General features: G+C 37.6%; 1 protein-coding gene across 3 annotated transcripts in view; it reads right to left on the bottom strand.

Annotated features, from left to right (window-relative positions):
- LOC123671947 (potassium voltage-gated channel protein Shaker) overlaps positions 1-14,418 on the bottom strand; it is a 204,283-nt gene extending 189,865 nt beyond the window's left edge. For 2 of the 3 annotated variants that reach the window (XR_006746203.1, XM_045605851.1), the window contains exon 1: positions 13,658-14,418. Coding sequence is in view for 2 of the 3 variants with exons in the window: in XM_045605851.1 (XP_045461807.1) it covers positions 13,658-13,791 (134 nt within the window). In the remaining variant the exon portion in view is untranslated. The remainder of the gene's footprint in view (positions 1-13,657) is intronic. The other variant, XM_045605850.1, reaches the window with a different exon arrangement.
- Positions 14,419-14,968: the final 550 nt, after the last annotated feature.

Below are 14,968 nucleotides of genomic sequence, written 5' to 3'. Positions count from 1 at the left end.
TTTTCCAATGAGAGGTTATGTTTTGAATAGCTATCTGGGCAGCTGTTGCTTTCAAAATCAATCGATACAGACTTCAACAATACCTGAAATTGTTGAAATTCTCTACAAAATATCTCTTCTAACTGGGGCTTCCATTTCTTTCAGAAACATCGCGTTATTGAGAAATCCCAGATCAAAAATAAAAATTGCCAACCGCTAAGATGTGGATATTGAAAATTTGGTATTTTTTCGTGAAGCAGGCCAAATTTCGGATCGCATGTAGGGTTATAATCGATTCCCGAACAAATAAATAAAGCTAAATGCTTCATTTTTGTCCCCGGGATCGCGTGACCTAAGAAACGGATCGAAAAATAGCAGAGGGCGATGTCAACATAAAACCTGTTTTAACAGGCGACTTCGGTGATCTGATTGATGTTCATGCGGGAATCGAGTGTCAACAAATAGAAAGTTTGGGATGGCTCATTTCAGATCGCATGAATTCTTCAGAGAAACTCGAGAGTTTTCGTGAGAGTTGGAATAGTACAGAACACAGAATGAATTGAATATTTCATAAAGTTATCAACACACAAATTATTGGATTTCAATTACTTTTTGTATACCTGTTTATCATCATAGAAACAACCCATGATGATTTTCATTATTTTTTTTTTGCAATATGTCATAGATAATTTGAATTGATAATTCGAATTTGAAAGAGCAGTAGGGTCAGAATTGTGTATAGGGTTCTCAAATAAGAGATTTCATTCTGATATTAAAATATTTCTAGTGAAATCAATGGATGTCTATTTCATTGTAGGAAGGAAAATATGCCATTAACGAGAGAACGAAGATGATTTTCTAGTGAAAATCCGAATCATTTTGATACATTTCAAGGATCATTATTATTTTACAAAAGAAAGGGCAGAGGACTAATTATATAGTGCTCAATAAAAAAAAACACAATGAAAATGGAAATAAACACTGAATCTACAAGTCCATGAAATACGCTCTATTAGTGTGACGTCAGACACCGCCATTTTTGGTTCTCCTGTCAGTGTTCCGAATCCAAACAAATGAAATGTCATTCAAATTAGTACGGTGTCGTTGAAGGAATTGGCTTATTTTCATAAATAAGAGTATTTGAGGAACGATTTCAGTATTAATTGATAGACAGAAGGAACAAGGTTAATACCAGTAAGTTTGAATCCTGTATCATTTCCCAGATTTTGTAAAAAGCCGTGTTTATTAGTTGAACTTCAAGTTCGAACTTACTAGCATTAATCTCGTTCCTTCTGTCTATCAATTAATGGTAAAATCGTCCCTTAAATAATCTTATTTATCAAAATAAGCCAATTTCTTCAACGACAACGTACTAATTCGAATGACAATTTGTTTGTTTGGATTCCGAACACTGACAGGAGAACTAAAATGGCGGTGTGTGACTAATAGAGCGTATTGTCCAGCCTGTTCTGGAAGGTGTTTATGGTGTGTGCTGATATCACTTCTTCCGGCAGAAAATTCCAAGCATGGAAAACCCTGTTTGGCAAAAAGTACTGTCTCTGAGTTGTTCGAAAACCACCGTGCGAAAGCTTCAAACCATGTCCACGTAGTTTTTGGTCTATATTCAACACATATAGGTATCGATGGGCTTAAGTTCTTATGATAACTGAATTTTAAAAATCTCTATGCAAAATTCGGATACGAAATAAACATCCATTGCATTCTCTTGAGAATTACTCGTTTTTTAAATCAAAATGAAACCTTTAAACGGAAAAACCTGTATTATGCTAAAATTGAATTGAACCACTGAAATTTCGATTATTTTCATCAGTTATTCTTCTGAAATATTATCTGGTTCTGGTGATTAATTCGACGTGAAGCTTGAAACCAGAGATTTGAACTTTGGTCCCTAATTTACGGTCGGACAAAAGGACGTAATCGACTTTAACTTCCTTACAAAATGATAGAGCAATCTCTTAGGAAAATGAATGTTCAAAAACGAAGTAATGAAACGTTATAGGTATTTCCAAACTCAGTATTCCCCCTTTCTATTACTGTGGTCCACACAATATCCCAATATCACACTCCATACACGCCATTTTACCGATATTCCCCTCGATTTCATTACACTAACAAATCCTCTATCTACTCCATCTACTCTATCCACTCTCTCCGCTCCCCGATGAAAATCTGCACCAGACAGAGATCGGATTTTGATGGCGGCTGTAGAACAAACGAACGAGCGCAGGAAGGTAAATATAAACCGGAAGAGGGAGAACGGGCGTGTTACGTACATTTCCCACAGGAGCCACCGATTCCAGGCAGTAACATAGATTCCGTATCCCCCACTTTAAACCTTCATTTCGGATTTCGAATTGAAAATGTCAACAGATAATGGCGCCCCAGCGATTCGCCCGGAATGGAATTAAAGATTTAATATTTATGTTGGGCCGTCTATCTGGCCGTATAAATTCGGTACCAAAGTGTCGCTTTGCTGAAGAGGGAATCCCTCGAGGTATGCGGCACCTTCGGCTGGAGATAACTTTTTTTGGTCCGTCGAGTTGGGATTTCGAATTTGGAGTTTGCGCGCCATGTTTTTCATATCCATGAAGCCTGATTTACATTTGTATAATGAGTGTTAGAATAGAATAGCCTTTATTGTTGATATTACATAACACTACAGTTGATAGCCATTAAAATTATAAATGTTATGAACACAATCAACAACAATATTAACACACAAAATAAACAAAAGTAGCTGGACAACCTCCAAATTTACATTTGAAAAACTCATCCACCGAATAGAACACATCCTTCACTAATTCCTCCTTCATTTCATTTTTAAAATGTTTAAAAGATAAGTTCTTGAAAGAGGAGGGTAAAACATTATAAATTGATGTTGCGCCGAAAGCAGGAGAGTTCTGGTATCTACTGAGGCATAGAAAATCTTTTCTAATGTGATCTTATCCACTTTACTCTCCCCTGCACTATCTGTAGTACATTATACTGTGACTACCAAAACCTGTTTACATTATTCTAAAGGGTGTTTTTTTCAGAGCTATAGAAGTTTAAATTGCAATAAAACAACGATGGATTATTCGATTGCATTAATTTTATTTATCCGCAAGATAATCTTGTGGCATAACATTTCAAATATGATTTCTGGCATATGACCGCCACGGCTGGCTCGGATGTAGTCCAATCTGGACGTCCAATTTTCGATGACTTTTTCCAACATTTGTGGCCGTATATCGGCAATAACACGGCGAATGTTGTCTTCCAAATGGTCAAGGGTTTGTCGCTTATCCGCATAGACCAATGACTTTACATAGCCCCACAGAAAGTAGTCCAGCGGTGTTAAATCACAAGATCCTAGAGGCCAATTCACAGGTCCAAAACGTGAAATTAGGCGGTCACCAAACGTGTCTTTCAATAAATCGATTGTGGCACGAGCTGTGTGACATGTTGCGCCGTCTTGTTGGAACCACAGCTCCTGGACATCATGGTTGTTCAATTCAGGAATGAAAAAGTTAGTATTCATGGCTCTATACCGATCACCATTGACTGTAACGTTCTGGCCATCATCGTTTTTGAAGAAGTACGGACCAATGATTCTACCAGCCCATAAAGCGCACCAAACAGACAGTTTTTCTGGATGTAACGGTGTATCGACATACACTTGAGGATTAACTTCACTCCAAATGCGGCAGTTTTGTTTGTTGACGTAGCTATTCAATCAGAAGTGCGTTTTATTGTTAAACAAAATAAAATGGACGTAGTGCGCGATACGTATTCCGCACAGAACCATTATTTTCGAAATAAAATTTCACTATTTGCAAGCGTTGTTCAGGCGTGAGTCAATTCATGATGAATTGCCAAACCAAACTGAGAATAAATCGCTTGACAGCTGTTGAATCGGTCGCCATCTTGAAAAGTAATGCCAACTTAAAGTTATATACCTCGAAAAAAAACACCCGTTAGTAAGCACCAAAGTTTGCTATCGTGTTAATTCTCAAAGAATGGATCACAATTGCACACCGAGATCTTGTGGTTTTACCACCTTTGGGGTCTATGCCAATGGTCCACAATAAATTCAAGACCTCAAAGATGGAATTCGTGAAGTTATCGAGAATGTACAAATGTACGAATTTTGAATGAAAAATTTCTCAATCATTAATGACATATCTTCCTCTTCATCCATTGATTTATTTTGAAATATACTCGTTTTTTCCAATATCAAAGTGAAACCTCTTATTGGAAAACCATTTATAATCCAGTCAGCAAAAAGTCCTCCGCTCCGCGTCTGAATTTTCCACGGATTTTATTCGAGTGAGCATCGTTTAATCCAATTCTACGATCTCTTTCCCTCTGTGAAGGTAGTTCTGAGTGAAATGCTCCTTAGCTACGGAACCCTTGTCTCTTCGAATTCTCCCAACTCCGCAGAAGTGGTCTGAATATTCCATCTGAAATAATATTGGAGCAGTTCCGCTGACAGTTCCGTTGAAGTCGCTCAAACTCTCTCCCTTTCTCTGATAATATGCATCTCGCATCGCACGTCTAGGGTATAAAGGCTTAGGAAAGCTGCAAGAGTTGCTGACACTCTGGAAACAGCCGTCTAGTTTGAAATGCGATTAACCTAATCTCGTTGACTGGGAAAACTTGCCCTATTCCTCCGAAAAACATTGTGATGGTAATTTTATATTTCGTCGCGTCTAAGTTTGGCAACTGGGAACTTATTCGGGATTAGAGAATTGGAACAGGATGTGGTAATTAATATAATGGAACGAGGTGACAATGAAAAAGTTAAACTTCGAAGGAATGATACTTTCAAGAAATTTGAGATCATTTACTGGGATAAATATGAGTAAAGCACTAAAGTGAATCTAGGAATTTTTAGACGCTTGTTTAAATTCGTTTCGATTGAAACAAGTTCATTTTTTTACGAAATATCAGATGTAACGGGTGTTTTCTTTGGAGGTATATAACTTCAAGTTGGCATTACTGTTCAAGATGACGACCAATTTAACAGCAGTCAAGTGATTTATTCTCAGTTTGGTTTGGCAATTCATCATAAATAGACTCACGCCTGAAAAACGCTTGCAAATTGTGCAATTTTATTTCGAAAATAATGGTTCTGTGCGGAATACGTATCGCGCACTACGTTCATTTTATTTGTTTAGCGATGAAGCGCACTTCTGGTTGAATGGCTACCTCAACAAACAAAACTGCCGCATTTCGAGTGAAGCTAATCCTCAAGTGTATGTCGAAACACCGTTACATCCAGAAAAACTGACTGTTTGGTGCGCTTTATGGGCTGGTGGAATCATTGGCCCGTACTTCTTCAAAAACGATGAAGGCCAGAACGTTACAGTCAATGGTGATCGGTATAGAGCCATGATTACTAACTTTTTCATTCCTGAATTGAACTATCATGATGTCCAGGAGCTGTGATTCCAACAAGACGGCGCAACATGTCACACAGCTCGTGCCACAATCGATTTATTGAAAGACACGTTTGGTGAGCGCCTAATTTCATGTTTTGGACCTGTGAATTGGCCTCCAAGATCTTGTGATTTAACAGCGCTAGACTATTTTCTGTGGGTCTATGTTAAGCCATTGGTCTATGCGGATAAGCCACAAACCCTTGACCATTTGGAAGACAACATTCGCCGTGTTATTGCCGATATACGGCCACAAATGTTGGAAAAAGTAATCGAAAATTGGACGTCCAGATTGGACTACATCCGAGCCAGCCGTGGCGGTCATATGCCAGAAATCATATTTGAAATGGAATGCCACAAGATTATCTTGCGGATAAATAAAATTCATGTTAATCGAATAATCCATCGTTGTTTTATTGCAATTCAAAGTTCTATAGCTCTAAAATAAACACCCTTTAGATAGAATCTACTGAATTATTACTTACTCAAAAATTACTTATTCGAACCAAGTTCTTTCGAATATACATCGCCATACAACGAACTTTTCCGTATTGTCAATCAGTTGGATAGCAGATAAATTCTTGCTTGAATCAACTTACATCAAGAACAAGTGGCATGCTAAGGAACTGAGATGTCCTCTTCTATATTTTACCTGGAAAGTCTTCCAAATCCAGCTTCACCTCTTTCAGCCAACCCACCCTCAACAATAGTCCAAATAATAACATGGTGCAATATCTCTGCAAGCATTGACAGACACGTTCTACTCCAAGGTGCAACGTCATAAATCAATTCTAGTAAGGGGCATGAATTATGCAGCATTTGTAGCATTAAATTCATGCTCGTAATAATATATTACCCCTAATAAGATCCACGGACTGCCACAACCTCAGAACATAACCAGCAGGGACATGGGGTGGATCGATTCCTTTTCGGGGGTCGATTTGATACTTATACCAACAGGGGTAAACTGAAACCTTGAACGGGTACATTTCGAGCAGTTGGGAATTGTATTACGAAGGGAACACTGCTGTTTTTTATGAGGGGTATTTGTAGGCTTGTAAATAAAGATGTGCATCTACCCTTTACTACCTACGTAGTTTAGGAAAGGATCCATCTAGAAGTGAATGCACCTTCTTCAATATACAAATCAGTGCATGTCCTTTCAGTTGTTGGTGCGCTTGGGGTGCAATAAAATTGCAACCTTTGGGCCTGAATCCTTCTGTGGGCTTTGAAAAGAATAATAATTCAGCAATGTCGAAGCCCAGAAATAAAAGATCCTTCTGGACCAATATACACGAAAAGAATTCATGCAGCTACCACTAACTGGAGCCTCCACTTGTTGTGGGACTGCTGACGTGGTACTGGATATGTTATGAGTACGTTCTCTAGTGCGTGGGCTTTGTTAACTTTATTAACTCTAAGATAGATTCGTCCCTGACATTCATTGTCAACTATACATTCTGATATCTCTCAAGAACAACATAAGTACCATAAGAGAGTCTTCAGAACTGTATAGTTCATACTAAAAATTACTGTTATCGACACAGCTGAATAACTGTTTTGCAGAAGTGCAGAAGGATCAGCCAATTTCAAACCCTCTTTAATAATTACTAATCAAGATAAAAACCCAAATCAAACTGGTCATTATCAACAAATAACATTTTGTCTAGTGACAAAGCAATACAACTTAAAATCATACAAATCACTTCTAGTTGATAATGCTATAATAGCAGAGAGCATACAATCTTAATAAAAAAGAACTACCTACCTCGAGAAAATAGTATAAGAATAATTCCCGAAACCTCTTTAGGACAAAGTTCCCGATTACGAGTAAACCCATCTTGAGGCCGAGCTTACCAGAGACCAATTACGATACCGCCACAATGCCTTGCACATGTTCAATATCGTGATTACTGTAAGAACTCTACGGCATTACGAGATAATTGAAGTTTCGACAAAATGATCTTTGCACGTGCCAGTTGAAATATTAAACGGCACAGCGTGCGCAGTTTTTACCTGAACCGGTCCCTCTAAAAAATTCATCTAATATGAACTTTCTTCGAGAGGTACTTGAAGGGCATTTGGGAATAGGTGGAGTAATAAAAGAATTCGCCATTTCAACGTAGGGCATAAAGTTGGCAATGCTGGAAATGGAAACGTTTCATTCTTTATTCGAACGGTTGACTGAAAGTATTCTTGCCGGGTTCCAGAAAATATCGATCAAGCCTCTGGAATACCCTAGTTAAAATAAACGGTACTATCAAAAGAATAGTAAAAAAATGTGAAGGAGACGTTCAACTAACAAGAAATGAAGTAAAATCAAAACTTCTCGAATAATATACTTATTATAAATTTAATTCGCAATAGCATTAGACGTTGCATACATAACCTGACAACTGCTAGACTATTCTGGTCTCTTGATGTCTAAGATAATTTTCCTCATCATGAATTTGACAAGATGTATTCGATAGGCTTCGCTTACTCCTGCTTTCTGCATTTAATTATAGAACTCATGTGATTCTCAATTTCAAACTGAGAGTATTTAGATTTCATTTGAATATCTTCAATGAAAAAAAAGATATAGCCGTTACGTTTTCTCTCGTTAATAGCTTTCCTTTTCGAATTGAAATGAACATCCATTGATTCATCTCAAACTATACTCATTTTTTCTATATATCCAAATGAAACCTCTCTTTGTCAAACCTTTTAAAGGGTGTTTTTTTTAGAGCTATAGAATTTTAAATTGCAATACAACAACGATGGATTATTCGATTGACATGAATTTTATTTATCTGCAAGATAATCTAGTGGCATTACATTTTGAATATGCTTTCTGGCATATGACCGTCACTGCTGGATCAGATGTAGTCAAATCTGGACGTCCAATTTTCGATGACTTTTTCCAACATTTGAGGCCGTATATCGGCAATAACACGGCGAATGTTGTCTTCCAAATGGTCAAGGGTTTGTGGCTTATCCGTATAGACCAATAACTTTACATAGCCCCACAGAAAGTAGTCTAGCGGTGTTAAATCACAAGATCTTGGAGGCCAATTTACAGGTCCAAAACGTGAAATTAGGCGGTCACCGAACGTGTCTTTAAATAAATCGATTGTGGCACGAGCTGTGTGACATGTTGCGCCGTCTTGTTGGAACCATAGCTCCTGGACATCATGGTTGTTCAATTCAGGAATGAAAAAGTTAGTTATCTTGGCTCTATACCGATCACCATTGAGTGTAACGTTCTGGCCATCATCGTTTTTTTCTAGATGTGACGGTGTTTCGACATACACTTGAGGATTAGCTTCACTACAAATGCAGCAGTTTTGTTTGTTGACGTAGCCATTCAACCAGAAGTGCGTTTCATCGTAGTGCACGATACGTATTCCGCACAGAACAAGTATTTTCGAAATAAAATTGCACTATTTGCAAGCGTTGTTTAGGCGTGAGTCTATTCATGATGAATTGCCAAACCAAACTGAGACCAATGATTCCAACAGCCCATAAAGCGCACCAAACAGTCAGTTTTTCTGGATGTAACGGTGTTTCGACATACACTTGAGGCTTAACTTCACTCCAAATGCGGCAGTTTTGTTTGTTGACGCAGCCATTCAACCAGAAGTGCGCTTAATCGCTAAACAAAATAAAATGGACGTAGTGCGCGATATGTATTCCGCACAGAACCATTATTTTCTAAATTAAATTGCACTATTTGCAAGCGTTGTTCAGGCGTGAGTCTATTCATGATGAATTGTCAAACCAAACTGAGAACAAATCATCTGACAGCTATTAAATCGGTCACCATCTTGAACAGTAATGCCAACTTAAAGTTACATACCTCGAAAAAAAAACACCCGTTATAACACAAACAATATTGGAATCCTTCTCCTAGACATAAAGAATACTATCTCGTTATATATTCTTTATCGTCAGGTTTCTTAAAGGAAAACCACTAGTTCAAAAGGATGGCCGTAGACCCTTCCGATCTGCAGATGGTGCAACATCTTTCTCCAGAATTATGACATACGTTCCAGCGCCCATGAACAATGAACTTCAGCGCTTTGGGCCAGCCTTTTGTGCATCGACTTGAAAAACTGGAAAAGTTGTGTCGACGCTTTCGAAACGAAATAAATTGGCTGTTTTTATGTGGCGGCAACAATGCTGGTAAAAGCAACGTGAAGAATTAATGTCCAAAAGGTTATGTTGTAAGGGCCATTGAGATGAGCAACGAAGTTTACACTAATCACTGATATTTTCTAGCAAACTTTCGATTTTGTCATTAGAACATTTTCCCCGAATAATCTTTTATTAGGAAAAAGTTTGGCCTTGCTTCATTCTTTCTTCGAATTGAACCTTCATAAATATTTTGAATAGTTCTCGAATGAATGCATTAACATTCCACCTGATTCAGCTAATATCCAGTGAAAATCGAATAATTTATTTTATAATGGGGTAATCATGAATTTTCATGAAATATCGACCAAGGTATAAAATCTGGCGTGTTAGCCTTTCATAACGAATGGAATACCACAGATTATTCCATACAACCTCATGAGTAATTGTGATTGAAAATCGATTCACATTGTTCGTACGTTGGCAGCTTCAAAACCCCCAAATACTGATGCTTCCATCGTCAATAAGAAGCGATAATCAATCTTGAGATTAGAGGATGTTGTATCTTGTCACTTTGCCATTAGGAAATGCAATCTATAACAGCTTGACTCACTGAACAAAAAGTGAGGACTGAATGTACTTCAACGTGCTAGTTTCTGTGTCCCTTCTGGACGTAATTTCTTTATTCTGGTGTTTATTTATTCAGACGAGGCTCAAAAACAGCTCCATAAAAAATAATCGGTAAAAACAAACATACAAACAAAAATTATTTATGCCTCTTAGTTTCTCAATATACCGATCAATCTCAACAATTACCTGAACTGAGAATATGACAAGAAAAATGTGACAACATTTATGAGATTGTTATAACTTCTGTACAGAAAATGAGGAATACTGAATAGCATTTGTAAGTTTGAGTATTCCCCCCAAATTGTTTAAATTTGGATATCATCTCCAAACATCCCTGAATTCGACTTATACCTTGATTAGAGCAAAGCTATTGAATCTACCTAATTGTGCACAACTCTTAAAAGGAATATTAAATAATTGTTCGCAGATAATTTTCTGAGTAATTTTTTATAAGAGACCCTATCGAAGATGGAAATCTGTATGCTTTCGTCATGTTTTATTTGGCAAAACTAACTAACTTTATGTGGCCCGACTGTCAAACATTCAGTCTCACCACAAAATGTAACACCTCAACTTCTAATAAAACAATATAATTCTCTTATTCTATTGCAAAAAACTAATGGACTAAAAAGGTCACATAATTCTAAGGCAAGAATAATAAGGTATTTAAGTCTGGATTCCTGGATAGTCGAGAATCAAAGGAAGTGAAGGGCCCAATACACTTGCCAGAAAGGAAACACAAAAGCATTTTATTGGTCCGGAACCTTTTTGAGGTATAGAAAAATTCATGTATACCTAAGAAAGAATTTCGAGAGACGAAGAAATCCGAAAAAAAAGCACTTTGGTGGAATCTTCCAGGGATGGATTACTGTCGAAATTTCTGGATTTAACTACCATTATGCTCTGTCCTCTCACTGGCTGCCTTACAGATTCAGTAGGGAGGAAAAAACCTCCTAATAACCTTGGCACAGATTGCTTCGACATTGCTAGCCAACGCAAAAAGATTTTGGACGAAAAACTGAAAGCCATTTCAAGTACTCCAATTTATTAGAACCATAGAAATGACAGGCGATCTATTAAAAGGAGCACTAGTGAGATGTGTTAAGGGACACAATAGACCTTAAGATCGGAGTGTGATCAGTATTAGGTTGCAAAATGGTGAATGCGCGGCATTAATATCCAAAACTTTTTCTCCTAAATTATAGTTTTCTGTATTTCCGGCTTGAACTGCTAAAGTTTCACTAAAACAACTTCTGCACTGAATCAAACCGTCCCTTTCATATGTAAAATGGGCAAACTGAACGAGTTGCACTGGAGTACTTTGCAGTAATGGACTATTTAGTTGAGCTTTTCTTCGAGAGACCTCTGCGAACTGAATCTGTTAAACTTCAAGTAACTTGAACGAAGCAACGACTACCACACTCATGAATAATTAATACCAATGGAGGCCACAGCTCTCACGCTGAATTTCAGTTGTTGATTTTCTCAATTAAAATACCCTGGCTAACTTCTTGGCCGGAAAATGTTGATTTCTAATTTTTATAGCGTTGGTATGAAAGAATGGCTTGACGTATTCGGGTCGCGGAGTTTGAAATTGAAAATTCTGGTCTTGTTGTTGCCGCTTGATTGCTTTATCGTGAAAAAGGGGAAAGTGATATTAAGTGTAATTTGGAAATAATTAATTACTTCAGTCTTTAGGACCAACTGAAACGAATTAAAATGAAAAAAACAATGACGTACAGCTACGGCTTTTAGAACATCCAAAGCGTTATTACAAATACTCAATTAATATGCCATGGGAACATAGAATTAGGTGATACGTTCAACAAAATTTCATTTATCAATTTTTCGAAGCAATTTTCTGAGAGAAAGTAAATAAAAATAATAAATTCCTGCTGGAATGAAAATTCTGCATTCAGAATTGTCTATCTCGAATTAAATTGACGTTCTTAATATAATTTGAAAATGTCTCGTCCTCTTGAAATAAAATCGACATTCCAAGAAAATTCTACCTTTCTTCAATGTTTTTGCATGTTGTCATTCCTCCGAATATTACGACAAATAACCAAAAAATTAGAAGCAATATATTTTATGGTTCGGATAAGATTATTCCAATTATTCTCTATGTGAGAGCTACATAGTTGATTTCTGTTAATTTCAAATATTGAACTTTTTGAGCGTACGTTCTCTGAACAGATCGTTCTATAATTTCGGGACAATTGTCTGGAAATGGTCCCAAATGGGAAGATTCAACTCATTGATGATGAACGAGGAAACAATCGACATAAAGCCGATAGCTCTTGAGCGTTCATTCATTCATGCGTCAATTACAACCTTGGATTTCACAGAACTGTATTATAGGTGTAAATATATACAAAGTGTTCCTGAATTGAAGTTTTGAACGGAAAAGGCAGATTCTTCGGATAATTTTAAGGAAAAAATTAATGAATATTCCAATTTAGAGTTTGCATCACGTGATATGCCAATTTCGAAGGCAAATCGACAGGGTGGTAATTCTTCTGGAACAGTGCCAGATTTTTTTCCTCCAGGACTTTTTTTGGTGGACCACTGGTAGTTTGAAAAAATTCGAAACGAAACTCTGATCTAGTCCTGAACTAGATTCGATAATAGTATATTCTAAAACAAGTTGCAGAATTGGCTCCTATTCCAACACGAATGCGAAAGACACAAGAGTGTTGGAATTGCCTTCTGCAACGAGTATCAGACGATATTTTCTCTATTTCAGTCAAGCTCTGTGAAATATTGTCGAAATTCAATTAAAAATTCAAATTATACATACTAGTGACTTTTGTATTATATCTTGGCAGTTGGCGTGACTGTTACGAAAATTGAAAGATTACGCAATTTGAATTTGAATCGTAGATACGTATCGAATTCAAATGATTTGAAATTACTCATTAAATTCATAAATTATGTCTGACGAAATCGATTTAACACCACCAAAATAAAAAAGAATTGAGAACAATTCCAAATCATTTCTTTATATCCAAATTATACATTATATCAACAATTATTGACGTTTGTTGAAATTATGATAGGATTGAAAGGCAGTAGAGACAACCACAAACCGAAAAATATAACTAAAAACGATGCTGTAATGAGTTCATTACAGCACTGTTTTTAGAACTTTAATGACTTTATTACGATACTGAAATAGAGGAATTCCTATAATTACCACAAAAAAAGGATATAAAATATTCCTAATAAATACAGAGTTATCAATTTTCACCCCATTTCTGAAATTTAAATATAGTTTCCTAACAATAAAAAAAGAGTAAGAATAAAACTAGAAAAAGTGGGGAACCAATTTTTATACGCTCAGAATCCAGAGGCGTATCTACCTATCAAATTTCAAATGGCTACGAAGCGAACTGACCAAAGCAGGAAACAAATTTCTCCTGCGTCAAATCAAATAGACGATAAGAATAAAACTTCGTTCAAGAGGAAAAAAGAAGAGAAAATGAGCAACTTACTGGCTAAGAGCGCGATCCCCACCAGATGGTCCAGAATCATGGTGCCTCCTCTCTTTGTGAACTATGCCCATCAACTTCATCCAGGCATTGTTCTTCCCCCCGTGTCCCCCCATGCCACTCTGCCACATCGTCATGGCTGCAATCCATTACCATAACCCCCCTTTTAAAAAAGAAACCATCATCTCACAAACACATCACCTCACTAACTTTTCCACAATCACTTCAGTCATGAATTACGCTAAGGCGCTAGAACGGCTAAAAATCAAGCTCAATCTCGTACGATAAATATAAAAATGGAAGATTTTCGGATAAAGGAGCGTAAGCTAAACTGTTTCAAAATCTACCTTGAGCAAAAGTTAAATTTAATTTACGAATTGACCGACTAGTTACACCTAAACCACCTAAACTTTAAAATTCGAAATCTGTTATTTATTATTGTCCCTTTTTTTTCTTCCGCGGTTATCTCGACTTTCCTCTCTTCAGTGAAGTTTTCCGTCGTTGCGAAAGTCGAGAGATCTTCAGCGCGTCAACCCGACGTTTCTACACTCATCATTTCACTCCTCAGGGTCCCTGCTGTCCACGGGAGAACGCACTAGCCATCCGGGATCATTGGGAGGCCACCACTGGCCGGCCGAGTGCGGAAGACGCGCGGTTGCAACGTTTCGGACTCTTCGCGCGAGTCATCTTCAGGTCCGCGCGAGTTTTGGCGGGATGCGCCGCTAGAACATACTGTGGTCTGGCCAACAGGTGCGGATGTTGATCGGCGCCCAGCGTCGCGAATTGTGCACTGAGGTCTGGGACCGACGATGCAGGCGCCGGAGCGGCGTTGCCGGCTCGGGCGGTACGGTCGGATTGGGAGGCGGAGTGATGTGGCAACGTGGCGATGCGGAGGACTGTTCGCCTGCATTATTTTCGACCGTGAATTGCGGACTATGAAACACGTTTAAATTACTGAGGCTGGTCCTGGGGTCCTTGCACGGTTTTCGGAGATGGAAAGGAATAAATTCATTCTTCATTGTCCAAACTTGGGGCCAATTGTAGAAAGCTGATTACATCTAATCACTTTATAAAGGTTGAAAAATACTAGAAAACAACTAACAGGTTTTTTTTAATGCATGAAGTTTTTCTATGGTTGTTGTCTATGGTTTAACAGTTGAGTCAAACTGTGTTGACATTTCTGTTCATTAAGGTTTGGCAATTCATCATGAATGGTTTAATGACAGAACATTGCTTCCAAATTTCATAGAGCACTACGTTCGTTATACGGTCAATATAATCGGTCTAATGAGTAAACAATTCGTCCAGTTATTG

This window comes from Harmonia axyridis, chromosome 2 (assembly GCF_914767665.1).
Source record: "Harmonia axyridis chromosome 2, icHarAxyr1.1, whole genome shotgun sequence".
In the NCBI taxonomy this organism is placed as follows: Eukaryota; Metazoa; Arthropoda; class Insecta; order Coleoptera; family Coccinellidae; genus Harmonia; species Harmonia axyridis.
Note: the sequence above shows the minus strand (reverse complement) of the source record. Positions and strands in the feature narration are given on the sequence as shown.